The 23,778-nt window shown below is 45.4% G+C and overlaps 1 protein-coding gene across 1 annotated transcript in view; it reads right to left on the bottom strand.

The window, feature by feature from the left end:
• The window catches only part of TRPC5 (transient receptor potential cation channel subfamily C member 5), a 93,785-nt gene that overhangs the window by 8,154 nt on the left and 61,853 nt on the right, over positions 1–23,778 (bottom strand). Inside the window, exons 5-10 of the mRNA XM_050310546.1 lie at positions 23,382–23,521; positions 19,160–19,482; positions 15,265–15,460; positions 2,148–2,354; positions 1,926–1,967; positions 536–625 (exon numbers count right to left, since the gene is read on the bottom strand). Of these exons, the coding sequence (XP_050166503.1) occupies positions 536–625; positions 1,926–1,967; positions 2,148–2,354; positions 15,265–15,460; positions 19,160–19,482; positions 23,382–23,521 (998 nt within the window). The remainder of the gene's footprint in view (positions 1–535; positions 626–1,925; positions 1,968–2,147; positions 2,355–15,264; positions 15,461–19,159; positions 19,483–23,381; positions 23,522–23,778) is intronic.

Below are 23,778 nucleotides of genomic sequence, written 5' to 3'. Positions count from 1 at the left end.
TTTGGCGATTCAGGGAACTGGAGACCTCACAAGGTCTTTGTCCCCAAAGGCTTAGGGGGGACTTGGTCATATTGATCAACCTCCTCTGCCCATCCCTGATCCCCCAAAAACTCAAATAAGACAGTTACAGAAGAGCAAAGACTGCTGAAATGCAGAAATATGGCAGGAATCCTCTTTAACTGACAGGCCCCACCTGAATTTTGCTAATGAGTGTTAATATTCATTAAGCCCAACTCATTCTTTGGCTCTGTCTGCATTAGGATTAGGAACGTGATGTTGACACAAATCACATACTTCCTTCCTACCCTTTTCTAACAGTTTTGGTGACATAACATATTCTATATTAAAATCTGGGAGGTGATCATATGAGAAGACAATAATATTCTCTGCTCACCCCCCCCCCCATGTGCCCATTAGATATATTCCCAGCTCTGGTAATAGTCCTATTTTCACACATTACAAATCATCTTAACAACTATTGCAAGTAGTTATTTAAATTAATATAATAAATTATTACTAAGGAGTAATAAATTACCTTGAAATTCTCTTCAGTTAAACCTTCGTTGGTTTTGGAAGTCCTTATCATCGCTGCAACGTATCTTTTCACAAGATTCCTTATCACTTCCTGGAATGGGAAACAATCCAAGTGATTCAACTGGCTGGCTCAGCCCAAACTGTTCTTACTGTGTTTTCTTTGAGCACTTACAAACAGCAGCTGTCCTGACTCTGCTGGCTGAGACCAAAATCACTCACCATCAGAAACAGAAGGCTTCCTTTTACACAGAGCAAACCTTGGGACAGGTTGATGTACCTCCCATCTGGGATGCTCAGTCGTTAGCTACATAGGTCAAGCAGGTGTTTTGTGCTGGGGTTTGTATTTGTCAAAACTGTGGAGAACAAATTCTTGATGTTCTTCCATGTGCTCAAGCCCTTTCATCTCAGCTGCTGGAAGTTTTTACACTTACCAGTCTCGTGTGTACATTTTGTGTATCCTGTTTATCCTATTATAAAGTATTTGAAAGCCAAGGAGGGTACACTGGCAAAAAATGACGTGAAAAGCACGTCACTTGAGCTTGAACATTTACCTCTGCCAGCCAACACACACCAAGGCTCTCTGTGGATGTTCCACCACCAAACTCGCCCTTTGTTTCCCCCACTTCATAAACAGGGATAACCAGTCTGAGCAACACCAAGCAGGAAGATGGTTCTGCTGGGAGGTTTTTAAGAGGTCCCACTGTTGCTGTCAGAAAGCTGTTGTCAAAGGTGACTAATTATGTTAACGATCAACATCAGATAAAAGCACTCTTCAAAAGGTAGGGGATGTCTTAAGTAAGACAAATCACTGATGTCTTTTGGCAGTAGAGCCTGAGGTACCACCTAAAATTCTGCAGGATTTGTTTTCCTTCCAGCCTGCTGGCATAATGCATCCCACTGAATTCCAGGACTCAAGCTAGTGTTTTTAATAAAGTTTCATCCATTTTGTAGGTTGACTTTAATGAGTCCTTGATGACAGGCAGGCTGAGAACAAACAAAACCAGCAAGATTCAACAATGAGCCGCCCAAAACAAAAGCAAATCCCAGCCACTGTTGGAGTTGGGGATGCTTTACAAAAAGATCAGGAGAGGAGCAATTCAAGAGTGTAAAAATGCACAGAAACAGTTTTAACTGAAGTGGCATGACAGCCTGTTGGCCACAGGGATGTCACCTTCACTTCAGTGGCCAGACTGATACCTGGCAAGTTTTCCACCACTCAAGGGGGCCGAAAGGCAAGGAGAGATTTACTGAACCATCCACCTCCAGTGAGGAAATGTTTTAATCTGTGATAAGCAAAATCCTCTTAAGAGGACCTACACTTATGGAAATGTATTCTAGAGCAGGAAAAAAAGGAAGCAGCCAGTTAAAACCGGATCTGCTCAGGAGTTTACCTGGTAATGTTGATTCTGAATCAGGTTGTCAGCGTGCCGTTCCTGGAAAGAGAAAAACACAGGTGTGTTACCTCTTTGGTCCGGTCTTTAGAGCTCCTAATGGCTCTTAGCAAGTTAGGATCCAGCAGCTGTCTGCTGCCCCAGCAGAGCAGTGGCCCTCGTGATCCTGAACATGCACAACACCCTCAAAAAAAACGAAGTACAAACCCAGGAGCTCCTTACTGTGAACGTTTTGAGGTTTTCATGCCTCTTCTGTTCACTGTCAGACTCATCACCTGGGCACAGCTGGTTGTGGATCCACTTGCAAAGGTACCAGACTGATTTAGGGCTGGGGACAATGTTGAAAGGAGGGGGCAGAGTGGCACCTTCATCGAAGTAACTCATCCAGAGCTTCGTCCGCGCGAACTTCCATTCGATATCCGCGTGGTCCTGTGAGGGAAGCAAAGAGACCATCAACAGCTCCAGGCAGGTTCTCCTGGAGCCAATACCCCCAAGCCAAGGAGGTGACATGGAGAAAGGATTCCTCCAGCAGTATTGCTTCTTCCATCTCCCTTGCTGGGGATGTGCTTAAAAAACCTGGTGTGAAATGTAGCCAGAGTGTGAAAATACCAACCACGGAGAAGTGAGAGGACAGCGACACCCAGCAAAGAGAATTTCAGGTGCTGAAGCCCATCTTTGTCCTTAAGAGGTCGTGCTTATTCACACAATACAAGTTCACCAACACAAAAAACACAATTCTCAGTTCCCTTTTTGCTAGCACTTTCATTACCACAAACCACTGCTTCTCACGTCTAAATCCAATGAATTCTCATATTCTTCCCTGGAAAAAGCCCTTTCATGATGGTTTTTTTGATTTGCTTTCTAGAGCATCCATTAATTCTGCTCCTATGAGAAAGCAACACATTTTATGTGTGCCATATTTTACATCTTGTCTCTGCATTATCATTCCAGGAGCTGGGAGACATTTTACCCTTAGGTTGGTGGTGTTTTTTACATTATATTACCACCACCACAGCTTGCTTGCTCTAGTGCTTTTCACCTCAAAAGGACGATGCAGGTTTTTAATTTTACAAGGAGGCTTCAAAAAGGGTGGAAGGAGGCAGCTCACGGAGCGAGGGATGCTCGGCTGCAGCTCACGGAGCCAAGCAGTGAAGTGCAGGACAGGGAGCTGAATAAAATACAGCTGAACATCATGCCCAAAAAATGACTACACTGGCTTTCTGGCCACACTCCAGTGCTCTGACACGGGTAAAATATGCTCACATTTCACTGCTGAGGTGCAGCTGAACTCCATTTTAGCACTGCATTCAAATTATGCACAGCTCAGATTTAAGAGGACTGCCCCAGTGGCCCAGGAGCACATCAGTCTCTGCAGATGGTCTGAACCAGCCCAGAACACTCCTGTCCCATGCCAGCTTACCAAAAGGGCTGTTTGCAGGCCACAGGTACACTCAAAGATGCAGCCTGACGTGCCCCTTTTTTCCTCTTACACAATCAGACCCCATGAACAGTGAAACTGCAGCATCCCTGTGAAGTATTAGAAGTTGATGCTGGTGGAAATGAAGTTCTGGGTAGTAAAAAATGCAATTTGTAGCAGTAGAAATAACTGCCACCATAAAAAAAAAAAGAAAAAAAAGAACAACTCCTGCTCGTGTTTTCTTCATTTGTCTCTCCCTGCAGAGCTCAGGGAGAGCAGGACATGCTTCCCAAAATCTGGGTTAGGGACAAGCAGCCCACAGGACAACTCTGCTTAATAACTGCTGGGAGTTAAAGGCAGAGCTGCCCTAACCTCTTCCAGAAGCAAGGCTGGCTGCTCCCTGCTCAGACCTAAAGGCCATCTTTCTACCTGAACATTTCCTGGGCAACTTGAGCTGAAATAGTTGGTCTTCAGAGCAGGAATGACCGGCATGGCAGGCCAGGTGAGCTCAGGGGCACCTGGGAGGGGGGAGATCAAATCTCTCTTAGAGAAGGGGCCCAAGCTGCAGCTTTGTGTGCTCCACTTGGATACAGGGTCACAGAATTATTTAGGATGGAAAAGCCCTCTAAGATCATCAAGTCCAACCACGGACCAGTTGGACAAGTCCAACCAGCACTGCCAGTAGCTCATGTCTTTGAAGTGACACACTCACACAGCTTTTAAATACCTCCAGGGCTGGGGACTCCACCACTGCCCTGGGCAGCTCTGTGCCAGGGTTGGACAACGATGTCAGTGAAGAAATTCTTCCTGATATCCAACCTAAACCTCCCCTGCTCACTACCAGGAATGACCCAGCGGTGACTGCGTGCTGGAACACTGCAAACCAGAGGTGTGCTGCTGCTGCTTCAAGCACCTGAAAGTATTTTGTGGGGGTAACAACTGCATGAGACCAGTGAGTTACACAGCCCTGGTGTGGGTAAGCATGAACCACAAACACTCGGCAGCACTGACAGCGAGGGAGTTGAGTGCTAGGAGAGAGCAAAGGCTGTTATGATGGATAGAAACATATATTTTAACTTCTTGGTCGATACAGGAGTAGGTGTGAATGTCCTACTGAGGATTCAGAAGGGAGAAGGCAGTTTGGAGAAGGTCATTAATCCACCCATCCCTTCTACAAAGGTCCATCCAAGGCCCGGTGTCGGTGGTGGGGTTGGATCAGGAGTGGTGACCTGGCAGCAGTTTCCTCCAGCACATCACAAAAGGGAATGTCCTGGTGAAGATGTAATTTGGTAGTGGATGCTGTCTGAAGAGTGAGGCAAACCTCCAGCTTGGGGACTGCAAACTTGTTTCTGGGAAAGGAAGGAAGAAAAGGGCCAAAGAGCTTTTCTGCACAGGGTGTTTTCTTTTTGTTCTTTCATTTTAAAAATAACTGAAGGGACCACTTCATCCCTGGAAGTGTTCAAGGCCAGGCTGGACGGGGCTTGGAGCAACCTGATCTAGTGGAAAGTGTCCCTGCCATGGCAGGTTAGAACAAGATGACCTCTAAGATCCCTTCTAAGCCAAAACATTCTGTGATTATATGACTACATGGGCTTTACTTGGGGCTGAGTGTTTTGAAACTTAGTGGAGTTTCTCCTTGGGGACATTTTGTGGTTGGTCTGAACAAGCCCTGGATGCTGCCTTCAACCCCACCTGTATTTCTTCCTGTGCTATCTCAGTCAACAAGTGCACTACAACCTCTCTTAAAAGACAGAGCAGACCCTCTGCATGAAGCTCCAAGCATCTCTTCTTTCCTTCTTTGTTCTGTCGCTGTGAATTCCCCAGGGTTCACAAACTCAGCCTGTCTCAATTATTCACCTTGATGTTTTGTGAACCTGAGCAAATCAGAGGAGAGCTCCTGGCAGCAGTTTTGTGCTGGAAATGTACAGCACAGAAACACTTCAGCTTTACTGAGAATGTCTCTGTGTGCCAGGAAACCACCATTTCCTTGCTTAGAGCTCTCTTTAGTGCAGTAAGTAGTGAAACCTGCACAAAAAACTACAGTTTCCCTAACTCTCCTCTCTGTGCTGAGCACCAGGAGAAACATAATTCAACATCCATCCCATACCTGATTCAAACCTGAAGCACTCATGAGCTAGAGCCAGCACAACAGTCACTGCACTGGCTGGGAATGGGGCTCCAGATTTGGGGTGTCTCCCCAGTGACTGCAGGACAAGATGGACATTTTTGGGAGCTGCCTGAATCTGAGCAGTGGGGACAGGATCCTCACAGACCTGTGCTGTCTCCAAGTGTTCTTAAGAGGACATTTTATAACAAGCTAAAGGAACACATCCAGGAGCTTTGCAAGCATGACCTTGCTGCTTCAGGAATTTTAACCCAAGTTTGGATTTCACTGTCCTCTCTTTTGCCATTGTTCTTGTGGTTTTCTTTCAAGCACTGTTCAGCATTTCAGCCATCAAACACTCTACTGAAGAGGGCCGAGCCCTCAAAGCTCAAAGAATCAGGAACTCAAAGAAACCAGCACTTGGCTTCACTGTGAGGAAAAAAAAAAAGGTCTTGCTTCCTACAAGAATGTGGATGTGTCATCCTGGACACATAATCCTCTGGCAAATCTCTGCCTTTTGAAGTGAGAATTAATCTCCCACAAAGATTTCCCACTGGGATCACTGAAGCCATCTTACTGTAGCAGTTGCAAACATCACCTAATTCAGTCAAAGTGAGGTGTTCACAGATGTGCCAGATTTTAAGTGATTACCTGCTACGCTAATTATCCAGGATAATTCAAGCATTAATCTCCATCTTTATCTCTGTGTAGAAAATGTGTTGTTTACAGTCTGTGAGATGTTTTTCTATAAAGATTTCCATCAACCTCTGCTTGTTGGGCAATACAAGTTAGATCACCTTTGCCAAATAACAACCAGATTACCTGTGGGTCCTGAGACCCAACAATGGAAGAGGGTGCCAGCTCTCTGTATGAGGTGGTTTACCCCTGCCACAGGGTTCCTCACCTCTTCACAACTTCACTATTGCAGTTCCCTCGTGGCTAGGAAGCTGGGGGAGGAAATCCCTGTGACTTTTCTCTCAGCACACAGAACCTGAAGCAGAGGGCTGGCCCGTGGGAAGCCTCCGGCAAATCGGGAGCCCAGCATCCTGACTCTTGAGTTAGCATCCCTGGAAGCACTGGGATAGCCCTGAATTTCAGGCAGCTCCAGGTTGCCAGGCTGAAATGGATTCTGGCAGCTCCCTGAACTCTGGCACACTGTGGTTTGCTCTGGATCAGGCTGGTGCAGAGTCTCAGCTCAGAAGGGCAGGGTTAGATGAGAGATTGGGAAGAAATCCCTTCCTGGGAGGGTGGGTAGGCCCTGGCACAGGCTGCCCAGAGAAGCTGTGGCTGCCCCATCCCTGGAAGTGTCCAAGGGCAGGTTGGAGCATCCTGGGCTAGTGGAAGATGTCCTTGCCCATGAGCATTGGACTAGGTGACGTTTAAGGTCCCTTCCACCCCAAACCATTCTGTGATTCCATGACACACAATCACAAGATAATCAGTTACTTCAGCTACAATCAAGGAAGGATAAAGTACAAAGATCTCTCCTGCTGTTTTAGCTGGCACAAAAAGGGCTGCACGTGCCTGTCTTGTGTTTTATTCCACAACACTCAGAGGGCTGCTGCCTGTCAGATGCAGATAGAGATGGCTGTGACAATGCCCTCAGGACCAGGCTGGCTGGCTGGGGCTGCCTTCGAAGGAGGGATGGGAAGCTTTCCAGTTGTGCTGGGAGTGCTGGCACAGAAGCTGCTGTGATTTCTGCAGCAGGACTGCTGCTGCCCCGTCTCAGGAAGAGCCACTGGCAGCCCCACAAGACCAGGATGTGGCCAAGCCGTGGTACTTTCCTCTAGGAAGGAGGGAGAAATGCAACATTTACCTGAGTGAGGGAGGATGGCTGCCTGAGAGGCACAGCAACTTCAAAAGGTGCTTTTTCTGTTGTGCAATTGCAGTATGTGCTGTAAAACGTAGCAGAAGTCATTAGACTGTATAATATATTCCTCTCTCACGTGCCTCTTTATTGCTCTTTGCTAAACCCAGAGCAGGAAGCAGCACAGATAATATGTCAGTGCTGGATGTTAAGCAGGCCAGCACAAGGAAGATGCCCTTGTGTGCCTTGAACAGAGAGCACTGCAGAATGAGGGTCAGGAGAAAGTTAATCTTTACAGAACCTGCCACAGACAACTCCTGTGCAGTTTCAAAGCTGGTAATTTTGCAGATATGTGCTGGGCAAACTGGTAAAAACATCAGCAGAGCTTGGGAGTTTGGTGAGAAACAAACTCAGAGGAGCAAGCAGCAAAAATCCAAGCAGGCTGTTTATTTGACTTAAATGATGCTTAACATTTCTCAGAGAAAAATATGCCATAGAAAGAAAGAGTCTATGCAAAAAATCAGGGAGTTACAAAGGCAATTAAACCAAAGGAGTGCTGGGATGTGCAGCAGCAGGCAAGGCAGGAGGGGGGAAAGGTAGAGCAGCTCTCCAGGCAGCAGCTCCAGGAGGGATGCAGAAGAGCTTTGGCTGCAGCACAGAAAAAGAAAAGGCAAGTCCTGAAGAAATGCTCACAAATAAATCCCAGCACTGGGATAAAGTGAATTCTTAGACAAGAATTCTTCAGACAAGAGCTATCCCTGTCTGGCAGAAGGCTCAAGGCTCTTGGGAGAGGAAAGCAAACAGAGCACAAGGGAGAAAAAACCCCCACAAATCTAAGTTTTTACATAGCAGATAAGCCATCATTGGGACTGTGAGCCTTAAAAACCTGAAAGCTGGGGGAAGATCCCCCTCAGGGCAGAGCCCATGAAAGAACACTCAGTACTGCAGGAAGTTAGGAAAAGTTTCCTTAATTTGGCAGTGTCTGAGGTTCACCACTTGGGAGTGTCAACAAGACATACAGCACAGCAACTGCATTTTATTAGAAGATGGATAGAGGAGTCCATCCTTGGAGCACAGGAAAAGAGGCTCAGAAATTACATGGAAATGGAAATTATGGTCTCTGGTTGCAATGGAAAAGAAAACCACCAGTGGCTTCTAAACAGAGCAAGGGCATTCCCTCCTGAGTGAGAGCACAGCACACCTGCAGATGAGCTGTGGGACTGCCCATCCCTGCCCAGAACAGGCCTCCAAACTGGGAGGGAGCTGAGGGAGTTGGCTGATTCCCCCAGCCCTGGGGAATCTGTTTGTTTGTATTTGGAAAATGCATGCTTTAGCATCTCTGCTATTTGCATCTTCCATGTGCAGAATATATTCCTAATTGAAGTTTTTATTATATATGTACTTAGATGTTATATATATGTAATATATATGTGTGTGTGTGGTGTTTTTATATATATATAAAATCCAGTTACATTTAATCTCCCACCAGTATCTTGGATGGAAACAACAGCTAATGAGAAGGCCAAGTAATATTAAAGAAAACAGAGAACTGGGGATTGTGCTGATTTTAAGTGCAGTTAAATTATGTGAACTGACACCTTCTTGTTTCTGCAGTCATATTCCAGTAAAGTCCTGTTTTTATTTTACTAGTCAAATAAATCGGAGCAGCAGGAAGGTCATGCAAATACTTCTCTAAAAAGCCTCAGGAGGAAGAAACAATGGGAAAGATATCACCCAGGCTTTGTTCTTCCTGCCATCCATTTAACGCTGCCTGATAAGAGCCTCTCTCCACGCTGAAGGTCAGAAAGATAAGGGGCATCTGTGCTGATCACGTTAACTACCTCCAGCCGGGTCAGAATCAAGTAATTCACACATGCCCCTAGAGAAATGGTGGGCTGAGAAGGCATTGCTAATTTTTCGAACACATATAATTAATATATGTTCCTTTTACGGGTTAAGTAAAGGTGGCCCGTCCACCTTGGTCAAAATCGGTAAACCTTAAGTGCTGATGACTTAGTACCATGAAAAAGAATTTAGCCTCATTTCTTCTTGGGCTCTTTCCAGAATATTATCTTTGATTTTTTTTTTTTCCCCCTGCATAGCCAGTCAGCCTAGGATTTGACTTCCAAGGAAGAAGAAACAACCCAAACAATTCTATGAGTCTATAAACTTGTAATTGCAGAAGTTATCATGCACTTACTGCACTGGAGGTACTGCTGGGCTTCAGAAAGTGCATGTTCCTCTCTCAGCAATCAGTAGTCCTAACTAAAGCTTAGAAACTGAGCTCAATTCTCAGCCTTTATGGCTTTAGGGTGCTCAATCCTATCAGTGCAGCTAATGCTGGAGGATGGGAATCTTGGCACAGCTGGATTCTCCACGAGATGAATAAACTCTCTCTGCTGGGCACAGCTTTATTGAGAGCCAGGGTGAGACTCTGGCACCAACTCGCCCTGGAAAGGAAGGAGCATCACAAAATTTCCCACCTGGCACTCCAGGTGCAAAGCACTTAGTTTGGCTTTGCCTCCTCAAGCTGGGGAGCCACAGATATATTTCAAAGGGAAAAAGGACAACCCAGGAGGGCCTAAAAGCCAGCACGTGAGTCGTGTTATGTTGGTGAAGAGCAGAGCAAAATGCAGTGAAACTGGGCTGAAACAGCCCGTGGGTTCTGCAGGGGGATTTGGAGGTGCAAGGCTTCACCTCGGGGTGTCTCCTCGGGATCAAACTCAGCTGGGAGCCAAGGCTGGTGTTGTCTGAGTCCCCCTCCCTGCAGATTGACTGCACATACCTCTGTACGTGTACTCAGGCACCAAATGCTTTAGTGTTTTGCTCTTTTATGACTGCTCATAAAGTGCCTTTCCTCAGCCGAGGAGTGGGGCTGGATTATGTGTTTTACTGAGCCTGCAAAGGTCACAGCACCGCAGGGAGAAGCAGGTGCCTGACACCCCTGGAAGTCAGCCCACTTGCACAGTAAATGCAGCGCCTGAGCTTAGCTGCCAAAAATTGAAAAATTGCTCCAAAATGAAAAAAAATCCTATGTCCTGATCATTTAAATACGTCCTTGAGCCCAAAGAAAAGGATGAATTGTATATGTATGAGATCACTCGAGTCTCTAAGTGAACCCTGAGCTGTGCAGATAGCACTGACTCAGGAGAGCAGCTTCTGTTTTCTCCCCAGAATGAGCAGGGGTTGTGGCTGAGGGGCTGTGGAGGACAGGACCACGAACAGAAACACAGCACCCAGGTTAGCAGACAGCTCCCCATTTCACTGCATGGGGTTGTGCATATATTGTTCCCCTGCATCACCAGCATCCACTTACTTGCCAGAGTGCTGAAAATGAAATCTGTGAAGCACTGGCAACCAAGAAGTCTCTTTTCAGAGAATTCTTAATAATATAGCCGTTCCCATTGCTCCATGCCAGGGGAAAGCTCTTCCTGGATAAATCCCTTTTAGTTTGTCACTGCTTTTTCCTCAGTATCACTCTTCCTTCATCCTTCACTTTTTCCTTCTGCCTTTCTAACAAGAGTCCCCTCCACGCAGAAGCACAAGATAATGCTAATTGAGCCTGTCAGGCCTAAATAAAAGATGGGATAATGCAGGGGGCTGCAGCCTCCGTGGTTCCATCTGGATACTTCAACTTCTATCATGTAGCAAGAGCAAACCTTGCTGAGCTGCTTTGCACGTAACAAGCAGAGACTCATTGACCTGTCAGGTGGGGCACTGGTGTGTTAACTACACCAAAAAAAACCCACAAATCACATCAGCAAATTCCCTGGGATATCTTAAAACAGCCAGAGGTCATCTATGGATTGCAAGCTCCTCTTGTTTTTTACTTAAATGTAACAATTCTGCTCTGAATAAGACCCCGAGTGGTTTGGCCGTGGTGGTACCCGGGGCTGCAGAGACATCTTGGGCTTTCAAAGATGAAAAGGATTAACCTTTCTGATCCTGATGACAATACTGGTGTGAGCAGGGCTTGCAGGGTTGGGCCCTTGGATGGAGAATTAGCTTTGTCTGGTCTGACAACAGAAGAAAGATGCAGCACGTGGAGCCAGAGCACATCGAGTGCCTGTGTTCAGAGGCTCTGCAAACACCAGATGAATATTAACAACTTGATTCCAGCCCATGGGTTATATGTAATTAGGCCAAAGCCAGCAAAAAAAGACAAACAGTTCTACACCTTCAAATGAATACTTCAGCTTGCTAACAAAAAGCAATTAAGCTGCCTGGCAGTCTGGAGCAAGGCTGCAGGGATAAATTCACACACAAGGCTGTATGGTAGCATCCCAACACTCCACTGCTGCAACCTGTTTCACCCTATCCAGTCACGAGCACCAGAGAGAGCAGCCAGTCCTGGGAATCAATCCCACTCCTCTAAAGGTGTGCTACAGCTACCTAACAGGGAACTGGAAAGCAGGGGTCCAACGTTTTTTTCACAGGGATCATCCTTCATGGGGAAATATAACAGAAATCACAGAAGCATGGAATGGTTTGGGTTAAAAGGGACCTTAGGGATCATCAGGGACACCTTCCACCAAGCAATAACTGTGCAGGTTGTGCAAGCAGAGGAGGTGCAACATTTTTTTGACAGTCCTCAGGGTCAAAAATCACAGTGGGAAAGAGGATTTCTGCTGGCATTGTGAATTAAACCGAGTAGCAATTACTGCCATGATGCTGCAGAAAACCAGAGGAATTTGTGTGCTTTGTAGATGAAGAAAAGTTTGAAAATACTACATAATGGAAATCCAAAGTTACTTAAGAAACAATGTAATAGGGAGCTGAAAAATCTTTATGTGCCTCTGTGCCTTAATTTTTAGGCTCTCTACTCTGCAAAAATCGAGAAAATTCCATGTCCAGCATCCCTACACTTACAGTCAAGGTTTCACTTATTTTTAGCTGCACATACCATTTCTGTTTACTGTACAGCTTTTGTTTTGCTATGCAAAACATTTCTCATTTTCACACTTGTCCTTCATTAAATGTGCTAATCCATACATATCACTCCATCGTTTAAATCTGCACCCTGAGTCTGGTGTCCAACGCCCTGATTTCCCCAAACCCAAATACTGGTCGATGAATGACAGTGTCTGCCACAACCAGCTCTTGACAACGTTTGGCAAAAGAGAGAAAAATTGCCTGTGTGAGAATAATCGACATCCAAACTGCTTTAGGGTACCCCTAGAAATAAATATGTATTTATTGAAGTCTGAAGTAGCTTAGGAAAAAAACCCAAAAAAATTAGGCAGGAAAATTCTTCCATCTCTGAGCCAGGAATCATTCAAAGCACAGGGGTTTTATTCTCTGTCTTCCCCAGATAACCTGTGGCTTCATGCTCTGTGCCTGCAGTGCCTAATAGAGTACCAAGCCCAAAATCCCCACTCTGGGGAGGCACAACGAAGGGCCAAAGAGGAGCAACTTAGATTCTCCCATCTCAAACCTCCCGGCAGAAATTCACGTTTATACACGAGCCAACGGAGCAAAGCTGACCTGAAGAGCACCTGCTACAAACGCAGGAGTGTCTTTGTCCCTGCAAGAAAGGAGGGGACAAAGTTTGCACTGCAGCAGTGCCACTGGCTCGTTAGCAGGCAGGATTAATGAAGGTGTCCTCACCACTCCACTGCAGGGAAATCAGCAAGCAGAGAGGCACTCTCAGCTCACCCCCCACCTCTAGCTTGTTGTATTTCTCTGCAGAGTGCTGCACGTGGCACAAGATTTCCTACTGATGCACTGGAGAAGGCGAACTCCACCCCACCCCAAAGGCTTCTTCCCCCCTCCCTCCCTGGAATGCTGCCACTCTGGGCACATCCAATGTAATATCAGTACCAGGAGGCACAAATGCCCAGTCCAGGAACCAGTCTGCTGTGATTCAGAAAGGGCTGAACGTCATCACAGGAGGTTAAAAAAATGATCCACATTTGTGAAGCTCAACGTTTATTAACGCCTTCCTTTCTTGAGGGAGAAGATTAATTGATGTTTGCCCTTAGAAGACACACGAAGAAAATCTGTCCCCGAGAGAGAACGCACGCAGGAATTCAGCTTCAAAAACGCAGCTGCACGCACCGCACGGGAAAAGATGGGAAGTGACTGCCCCTTGCCTTCCCAAGAAACGTCACTGCTCTCGGTAGCAACAGCGGAGTGGCAGCCTAAGTGAGGAAGAAGTACCCTGCAGCATTTTCGCTACCCTTCTCCTGAGCAGGGGCTGAACTGTGATTATACCTCAGCCATCTGCTGAGTTCAGCCCTCTGTCCACAGGCCTCTCGGGTGCAGACTCTGATGGAGCGAGTCACTGCTCCCAGCTGCTCCACATCCAAAGCCATTAATACAACAGCCCTCTCTCTGGACCAGTGGCTTCAGTTAATTGTGATGATGGCTCTCTCTAATTCACCGGGGGTTGTTTGTAATGTGTCACTCGAATTGTTCAGGTGATGAGTGGTTTGTATCCCAGTGAATAGCACATACTGCTATTCTAATGTCAGTCTTGGGTTTGGGCTTTGTCTTAGTGACAAGCCTATTTGATGACAATAAAGGAGGGGGAATGGAAGAAAATGGCCAAGTAAAGAATCTTTGTTTTCTGCTCCTCATTCCAGTCTCCCTGGAATGTGAGGAGTAGCACTGAACAAAGAGAAAGCACTTAAAGCATTGAAACAGACTGATTAAGCAGCAATGTCTTTGTGATAAACTCCTTTTCTACTCATCTGGAAAGCCCAGGGTTTTCTGTAATATGATAAAGATCAGATGTCCAAAAGTATCACCGATTTGATGGGTCTGTGCTCAGTTTGAGTGAATTTAGGAGCCACTTGAATCAGCAGATAATCAACAGCAGTTGTGGAACCTGTTCAAGCACAACTCGATACTCTGCTCTGTGTGTTTTAGCCAGGATAGGAGCTCACCCACACATTTCCCCAGAGAGTTGTCCAGGAATTTGAGAATGGAAACAGCAGGACAGCTGGTGCTGTTTCTGTTTTTTCCCTGGTTTATCCTCCATTTTCTAGAGTTTAAAAAAAAAAAAAAAAGAGCCACCTAAAGCAGAGGAGCAAGGCTTTACTCTGCCTGTACTTCCAAATGACCAGATGAGGACAAATCTGACTTTCCCAACTCCTGTTTCTGCTCACAGATGATGTAACAGCTCATCACCTCACTATGTCCAAACCTACCGTGTTAGGGGTCAGAACTGGAAAGCAACTGGAAAGAAGTGGTTTACCTGAAGTTCACACAAGATTTCCCTTCCTTACATGCTGCTTCTGACCTGAAGAGCCTTAAAATGTAGAGCCATGCTGCTTCAGCTTTCAATCTGCTGACAAATTTAATCACCAAGGTACGGACTGGCTTTTGAGAACACAGAATGAGATTACAGTAGAGAAACCAGTTTTGAACATTCACATGAAAGTTAAGTTTCAAACTGCCTCTACAGCCAACTGGCAGCCCTGAGCTGCCTCAGCTCAGATCCATCCTGCACTGAGATTCCTCAGAACTCTCAGAATATGGGTTTAACAGAGTCAGCTGCCAGGAGGACTGGCTGGTGTTACAGATGAACACGATCTAATTTCAGGTGGGAAGACTGGGGAGAAAGAAATTGCAGGACTGGGCTCCTGACACACAGAGTTTCACCTGAGAAAACAGTAACAGGATAAAAAAAATGGAATATAACACCCACCTCTCAAGTTAAAACGAAGCATCAGGAAGCAGTGGGAAGGTTTCCCTTTATATTCTCTCTCTACCACAGCGTAAATCAGCTACTAATGACAAGGTGGTCAGTGAAGTTACTCTACAGGAGGAGACAGGGGCATTTCACAGCTCATAAGCCTTTTCCAGCTAAGCAGCGTTACAAACAGAGCAAAACCTCCTCCGCAGGCATGATTCAGGCTGGTGAGCAGAAATCCCAACTACCTGCTGTCAAAAACTGGGGGCAGCAGTCTCCAGCATCCCAGAAGGTCCACATGCGCTGCGAGTCGAACAAATGAGGCACACGGAGGAAAATAAAAGCAAGAAAGAAAAACAGAAGGAGATAACTCACAGCAATGAGCTGGTAGGAGTTGTTCATCATGGCTATGAGCATGTTCAGCAGCACAACCAGGGAGATGACGTTGTAGGTCCCAAACATAGTGGCCCCAACGAATTCCGTGAATTCGTGCCTGGCTTTCACGTTGGTGACGTAGAGGTTCAGCAGACCAAACACAGACCAGAAGAGTGACTGGAGGGTCTCGAAAAGTCTGCAAAGGGAAAAAGACCTTTACTTGGCTACCTGGTGCTGGGGGATGGAAAACAACTCCTTGTTCGGGCAGTTTTCAGGGAGGGAACGCAGATATTGGGAGACACCACAGAGCAGCCACTCAGCACAACCATTTAACCCCCCTGGGGATGGGCTGTGCTCCAGCCACAGCGGCCAATGCATGTGGGAGCTGTGTCACATCAACATTTGTGACCTGTTCAAAGCCCTGTCCGTGTCCTTGTGAGATGCAACCAGCCCCTAACTGCCCTAAGGAACCCAAGGCTCCCCTTCCCACTCTGAACACATGCAAAGAGCAGCCACAACACATTCCCTCTAATTACAACTGCCATGCTGTGATCCTGCTGTTATCTACAAACTCTCCTGTTTGATCACTGCCTGCATCATTAACGTGCCTGCAGGATGAATGTTCAGGGAACCTATCCCCACCTCCAGCATGACCACAGCAGTTAAACAGTGCCCAACAACGAGGCACCACGAGGTAAGAGACGTGACAAATCACATCCACTCGCACCTTCTGCTCTCGCACAGGCTGAGAGCTTGCAATTGCTTCAGCTGTTATCACCCAGTCTGCTCTCAGTGCACCTGCCTGGAAACTCTGGTCCCTCTGGCTGGTTGGAGCAGCAGCTCCCACCCAGGGCAGGGCAGAGCAGGAAAGACATCCCACTATTTCAGCCCAGGAGTTTTTCCTTCTTTTGAAGTCTTCCTGCTGTGGATGACCTAGACCTGATCTCACTGTGCTGATGAGATCATACCCGGTCTCTCCTGGCTTCAGCCACAGACAAGTGACCTTTTGCAAGCACGTCAGATGGATAATCAGCAACCTAAATAATGGGTCTATCTGAGCAGCTTTGTTTTGGCTTTCCAAAATATGACATTTTATATCATCCAAAAGTACATTTATATGCCCGTTTAAGAGGTTCCATTTTGGCCTGAGGTCAGCAGGTATTTTCAAATGCAACTACCAGACAAATTATTACAAATTCAGATACTTTACTTGACATACCAGGAATCTGTTCTTCCAGCATTTCCAGGCACCTGTTCACAGGTACCCCCATGCCTTATATGAGGATTTAGTTTCTTTATACATTGTGGATGTGTATCTTATGTTTTTCACTGGCCAAAATCATAGAGACTCTTTAAAGCAAAAATTCTTTCTTCCAAAAGTCCTCAGGCTGTTTGTTACATTAATTAAAATAAAATAACTGAGGTGGTAAAGTAAGGGTTAACCAAAGAATGCTAAACTTTTCTCTACTAAAAATAGTGGAGTGCTAGCTATCTTTTAAAATATTTATAGTATTTTTACTTTTAGCAGGAGAAGTCCTGCCTGGGCTGTAGGCTCACCTGAGACAGAGGTTCCTGTCATTAAAGTGAAATCAGTCCTAGAAGTGATCAATGCATTGCTGTGGATGCATAGTATTAACTAATATATATATAAAAATATATATATGTGTGTAATCTATAATTCGGGCCCAGACTGGAGCCAACATATTTACATGTGGACAAAAGACATGCTGGTTCCTGCAGCTCTGCACAGCAGTAAGGCTCAGTCACTCTTTCCTCAGTGTTTAATGACAGGACAGATCCACAACCTCTTTTTACAGTACGTGTTTCAGGTGGGGCTCACACTGCATGGCCCCAAGTGAGGACACAGCAGGCAGCAATGTGTGACTTCCTCCACCCCTTCCTCCTCTTCCTCGCTCTCTCCTTCCATCTTCAGCTGCCAGCATCACAGCTATAAACTTATTTTCCAATCGCCTGCCTGAGCAGCAGGCACTCTGCTTCCTGAGGGATGGCAGGGCCAAAGCAGAAAACCTTCAATTATTCATGACTTCCTCTTGTTGCTGTCACAAAGGGATATTACTTTTCCATGATCTGTGTTTGAAATGCAGCAAATTTCCTCACAAGGAAATATTAAGCTTGACACGAGATGTGCCCCCACAAGGGGCATCCTCTTTCCTTCCCTGGCAAAATTAGAGCTTATTGGGGTGGGAATCAAAGGGCACTCGCTGAAAGCTTTTTACATTTACTCCTTCATTAGGAATGAACTATGAGCAAACTTGGGGTACCACCAGCTCTGGCTGAACTGGCTCCAGCCACGTTTGCTTTCCCCCAGCTCGACAGTGTTTGCATCTGCAAGCTGCTCCTTCCCAGCCACTCAGCCCATGCTGTGCATTTGCTTCACAGCCAAACGTTAGCTTGCACTGGGGGTGTTAATAACGACCATTTAAACTTTCAAGAGCACGTTGAATAAATTTCTTAAGCAAGTCTCAAACAAAAAGTACCTGCAGAGTGTTCTGTCCCCTGCCAGGAGACCTCACTCCTAATGGATCCCCTCCTGCTGCGATTTTGTTTTACACAAACCTTTGCCACAAAGGCTGAGCCCCCTCAATTTCCTTTCTGCTCTGCATTCTCCTTGGCAGGGGGGGTTAAATGAATGTTAGGGTAGGAGAAATTGTGGCCTGTATTTAAGCTGATCTGCACACTTGCTGCTAATTCTGTATCATTTCTAGCTCCCAAGGCATTACACCTCACAGACTTGAGGATGCTTGGTTTTTCAAGCCCAATCCTGCTGTTGTTTTCCACTAAACTGACCCAATAAAATCTGTAAAGCAAGTGGTTTGCAATGGTGACAGGTCCAAAGCAGAATGCCCAACTGTTCACTGTAGTTCCAGGGAAAGGATTTGGTCCTGAACTTTGCGGGTTTGACCCTTTTTGAAGTAGAAGTTGCCCCTTAACACACACTGTGCTTTGCCAAACCCTCTTCCCTCTGCTGCATCCATATGGACGTGGATCAAGGAAAATTACCTGTTCTTCTATTGCTTTGCTTGGGCAGCACAACATATTTCTGGGGCACTCAAAGCAATTAAACAGAAAAAAAAGATGGAAATCTTTAATTCTGTTTCTCATTAGCACTGTGCAGGTTCATCCACTTCCTCCACACACACAAGGGTTTCACGAGAAAGTTAATCAGGCCCTTGGTGGTCCTGCTCTGCCGTGGAAAATGGCACCCACCTGGTCTACCTGTCACAATGCTCCTGAAGGCATGAAAATCCCACACTTCTTCAAGGAGGGAGCCCACAGGACAATGCTGGAGCCTTTCCTCTCCCAACAGTCACGTGGCCTCAGCCGTCATCTCTTTTTTGATAACAGTGCAAATATGTTCCAAACCCTTTCTTAACCCCAAGCCTTCAGCTGACGGAGGGTGGAGAATTATTGGGCATCGTGACAAGTCTCATTTAATTTAGCATAAAGTGGTGGACAACAGTTTTGTTTTGCTTGTTTGTAGGGCATGGGCCTTTTTCTAGACTGTGCTTTATTTATTTCCCCTCCCATTGTGAGTTAAGTACTGTGCAAGCAGCAAGAACAATTGGGGGGGGCTGATTATTATAATTATTTCTACTATTAGTAATTAAAACAAATACATCAGAAAGACAATTCATGTCATTTTTCAGCATGTGCTCTCTCTTTCAGCTCTGCCAGCTGTCCTCACAGCAATTTCCATGCCAACAGCTCAGTAAAGCACCAGCATTCCCAGCAAAAAGGGCTTTGCTGGGATTTTAGTCTCACTGCAAATGAATAAAATAAAGGCACTCCCGGTGCAGTGACAGACACCAGGCAAAAGCAGGTAATGCAGGGGACAGTGGAAGACAGGGAAGCCAGAAAGGAGAGGGTATCTTACGTGGAGAAGGCATTGTTCTGTTTCTCACATCGGATCCCCTTGCAGTTGTTGGGCTCCTCCGAGGCACTGGTCTCGTAGTAAAAATAAAGCTGGTTCAGTCCGTTTGCAAAAGCCAGGAGCACCAGGCAGTAGATAAAAAGGAATTTAAGGATGTCTAGCAGCATGCGTCCCAGAGAAATCTGCAAGGGCCCCAGGTGGGAATTGGCTGTAAAAAGGGATATGAGACGCAAGGAACTCAAAATGTTGGATATTGCAAAGAGGGCCTCTGCAATGAGGGTCGGGTGCCACATTTCCCACTCCTCCCTCGGGCGAGAACCATTATACTGAAAGAAAGAACGAGAAAGAAAAGTGAATTATATTGGAATTACTCAGAGGTAACTCAAAAAGCCACACCTGCCAATAACTAACCCTTCACAGGTAAATCCTAACCAGCACTGGTGACACAACAAGCACTTCTAAACTTTTATTTCTCAGCTGCTGTCAGACTAAAACATTTGGGATTCAGGAGTGCAGCTGATTTGATCAGGGCAGAGACTTTGGTTTAATGATGCCTTCTTACAAACTGCATTCTAGATTGTGAGATGTGGGGCTGCTCTTAGCCTAAATTTAGAAATTTGAGATTCTTTCAAATTTTCTGAATTCTGAGTTCACTGCATGTGGGTTTGTTAGGTCCATGAGTTCATTCATACCTAATCTCCTTCTCTTTCAACATTTAAAGGGGTTCAGATTTCAGCAGGATCCAGATGGAAATTTGCAATTACTACTTTTTTTCTTTCTCCTCCTAAATATGACTGCACATTCAAAACACTGCACATTCTAGGAGCAATGGGAGGCACGAAGAAGGAAGGGAAGAAAGCAAGCAATGATTTATTCGATGCTTTCCTTCCCCAGCAACCTCAAAAAAAAAAGTGCCAACAGCCCAGAACCGAGATGCTTTCTTCGTATTAATTTTCCTATTAGTTAATTTGTCATGGCCATTTTAGGAGAGTGCTAAAGCAGAGGTCTTAATTACAGCTGAAACACCGAGTGCATCAACTATAACATTAACAGGGTTTGTAATGTAACTGTAAAAGCAGGAGCATTTTCTGAGCAAAGTGCCTCCAGATGAGAGAAGGTGACACAAAAGAGCTGGTCCTGTAAATGTAACTGCTCTGGTTTAACTACACTGGCACCAGATACTGCAGTCAAAGACGCTTAAAATCAAGGAATAATTGTCCTTTTAACATTTTTTCCTGCTCATTTAACACGAGGCAGGCAAAAATGTACTTAGAATAACACAGCTAATGGTGTACCCAATGTGCTTAGGACTCCCAAAATAATTTTTGTACCTTTTGAAAGGAAACAGTGTCAATAGCACACTGACAGTCAGGATTTCAGGGACTTTCTATTTAAATCCGAAGGTTCAATATATGCTCCCAATTTTTCCAAGGCTGCAGCTAAAAGCAAGCTGGTATTTCAAACTAATCCTCTGTGTGAAGGAGATGAGACACGATACAAAGGCATTTCAGCATGACCTCGGATTGCTCCTGACATTTCCAAACTGTTCTTTATTACATGAGCATGGTGGCCCGAGCCTGTTAGCTTGATTTAAGATGGGCCTGAAAATGTTTACAAACAGGCAGACCCGTTGACTTTTTGTGGATATCCAGCAGTGGGGGTGGATGGTCGGGATCAGGAAGCCTGGACAGCAGATTGGCAGCGTTATTCCCAATTCTCTTCTGCAGGCTGGCTGGACACAGCAGCCCAGGGGCTCTCTGCTAGGGTTTAGCCCAGACTGCACAGAAAGGTGTATGTGAAAAGGTCTCCTGCACCTCACACCTAATTTTAAAGCAACTTGTTAGGGTCGTATTTTGGCCCTTTATAAACTGATGGTATATCCTTCCTTGGGAAATGGTCTCTTCAGAGCAGCCTGGCCTCACAGGTAACAGATAAATCTGCTGTGCCATCAGGGTTATCTAATGAAGCTGGGTATCTGGGAAGGCTGGAGTTACCTAGGTTAGTGTCTACTCAGAAGATGAAACACAGCAGAGATGCACACAGAATAGTACAAATAAATTATGTCAGGCTGTTACATTTACCATTCCTCATTACATGATAATTCAATGCAGCAAATGAAAACTGATTAAGAAGGTATTTCTACCCTATAATTAGCCTGAAGATTTCATTGGTATCAGACAATATTAGAGCCAGGTCTTGGAACCAGACAAATCAAGAAGAAGAAAAAAAAACATCTTCACGTAAAAACAAGGACAGAAAACATTATTGTCAGTATGCAATTTAGTTTTTCTGGTATTTGGCAGAAAGATAAATGTCCATGTAATCCTTTGAAGAACTCAGAAATGTTAGAATATGGCATATTGGCGCACATCCCAACCTTTTCCATGTCAGGGCTGTTCTATAAATAACAATTGCAAAATGTTTTGAAGCCATTATCAAAGGTATAAATCCTCATGTTTCAGAGCATTCTGCAACCCCTCAGTGACACAGGTCAGAAGGGAACTTCTGTGACCATCTCCTTCAGAACTGGTCCTGTAGCAGATTTTATGCACCTCTCAGGATTGGTCCTCATCAGGTGCTGACCTGAGATCAGCCAGGTTTAATCCAAGAGGGTCTGACCTCTACTCAAACAGACACGTTCCTGCAAACCTCCTTTTGTGTGCTGCCATTTGGCTCTTTGTAGTTAACCTGCAGGTTTCTGTAGCTCTTACAGAGTACACAAACAAAGCTGCATATCCTTTGTACCTGTGGTTTGGCTGTGGGTTTAAACCTTATTATGTGACTGTATAAATCCAAGGATACACAGCTCCTCTAGTAATTTGTGTGTGAGAAAGAACAAGACTGTTAACATTTTAAGATTTGTTCCTGAATCTTACAATTTCCAGCTTTTTTTTTTTGTTTGTTTGTTTTGTTTCGTTTGCAGTTTAAAGATCAACCTTTCAAGCCTGTAATTTCCTCACTGGTTCTGAATAAAAGAAGTAAGTTGGGGGAATGAAAGACGTAATCTGCTCCTGCTTTGATGCTGTTACAGAGCTGCCTCTTCAGGGAGCAGCACCAGCTTAAAGCTTTTCCCTTTGAAAATATGACTCACCAGGACACAACCTTCAGGATTTTACAAAGGCCCCATAGCAGGGCTCTGTCTGCACTTTGGAGTCAATGGGCTTTATGAAATGTTCTCCTCTTCCCCTCTCTGCCTGCAAACCTGCTGGGCAGGACTAAACAAGGCTGCTTGGCCTGATTCCCAGGAGCTGGGCCACAAGAAGTAGTGCCCTTCTAGCAGGACAAAACCAGCACAGTAGCACAGCAAAACTAGAAAGGGCAGGAGAAGCCAAGGAGCAGATTCCAGTTACTTGATTTACACCTGAGTAATTACTCTGACTGCAGTGAAGCTCCTGCTGATTCACACCAAGGAAAGAATCAGGCCAAGCACGAAGCTCAGCTGAAGCCAAAGGGAGCTACTGCATAAGGAATTTTACAGGATGCCATTTGTGCCTCCTGTTTGAAAAGGGGAGACAGAAGGGAAGTGCTTCAGGCCATCCTCTGGCTCCAAACCACGTGCATATGCTAATTTGGAGCATCAAAAGTTTATAAATGTGGAAGGTGCTTTTGAGGATGAGCTCTGATTTGCACTGCCAGCACAAATGGAACATGACAGAGAAGAATCTGCGGGATGTTAAAGCCCCAGCTTGTTCCTTTCTCATTTCCCTGCCAATAATTCACGTATTGAAGAGTAAGTTGACTCCTTTATATCAGATGGAAGCCTGCTACTAAACGTCTTGCTTTTCTCAGTAGACCTTTCACAAACTTCTGATTAGTAATCTACAGATCTGGAGGACTACAGGTTATAAATCTTGCCTTCAGATAACCCTATTCTTGGTTTTCCATTTAATTTAAAAATCATGTTTTCACTATGTCTAACACTGTTGAAAGAGGCCCAGTGTCAGCATGGAACACAAACAGCTTTGGCTGTTAAGTAGCTACAAAAGGGACAGAAAGTGGGGAAATTTCTACCCAATGCCCAAACAATCTCCTTAATCAGAGTCAGGATGAGCAGGACATTCATTCTCCAATCAAATTAATACGCTTTCCAGGTGAATTTTCAAAACTGAACTGCTTGAAAAGCAGCTATTTCCTTTGAGCTGTAATTTTGATTTGTACAGTTTTTACCCTGCACACCACAGTTCTCACAAGCATGCTACAAGCTCTCTCTTCCAAATTACCGTACCTTGACATAGGCGACAATTTTAAGGGAGATGGTTGCGAGATAAAGGGAGTTCATTGCAAAATCCATCAGATTCCACCAGTCGTGCACGTACTCATTGAATCCACCATCCCACATTTCCTTGATTTCTCCCCAGATAAAACCTGTAGAAAGAAAGGCAGAGAATTCACTGTCATGACAAGGCAGTATTTCCCATTAAAGCACCGTGTACACCTGATGGACTGCCAGACAACTGGAAAGCAACAGCCTGGAAAAAATGTCTCATCCCTTCTGCCTCCTACAAAGTATAGTGCTGCTGATTGTGAGACATTTCACAAGTCTGTGGGGAACGCAGCCTAAAGAAAGATGAAAAAGGCTTTGGTTTCCCATCCAGAGCTCCAGATACACACACGAGGAGACT

The sequence above is a fragment of the Myiozetetes cayanensis genome, unplaced genomic scaffold, assembly GCF_022539395.1.
Source record: "Myiozetetes cayanensis isolate MyiCay16 unplaced genomic scaffold, myiCay2020 scf15, whole genome shotgun sequence".
NCBI classification, from domain to species: domain Eukaryota; kingdom Metazoa; phylum Chordata; class Aves; order Passeriformes; family Tyrannidae; genus Myiozetetes; species Myiozetetes cayanensis.
Note: the sequence above shows the minus strand (reverse complement) of the source record. Positions and strands in the feature narration are given on the sequence as shown.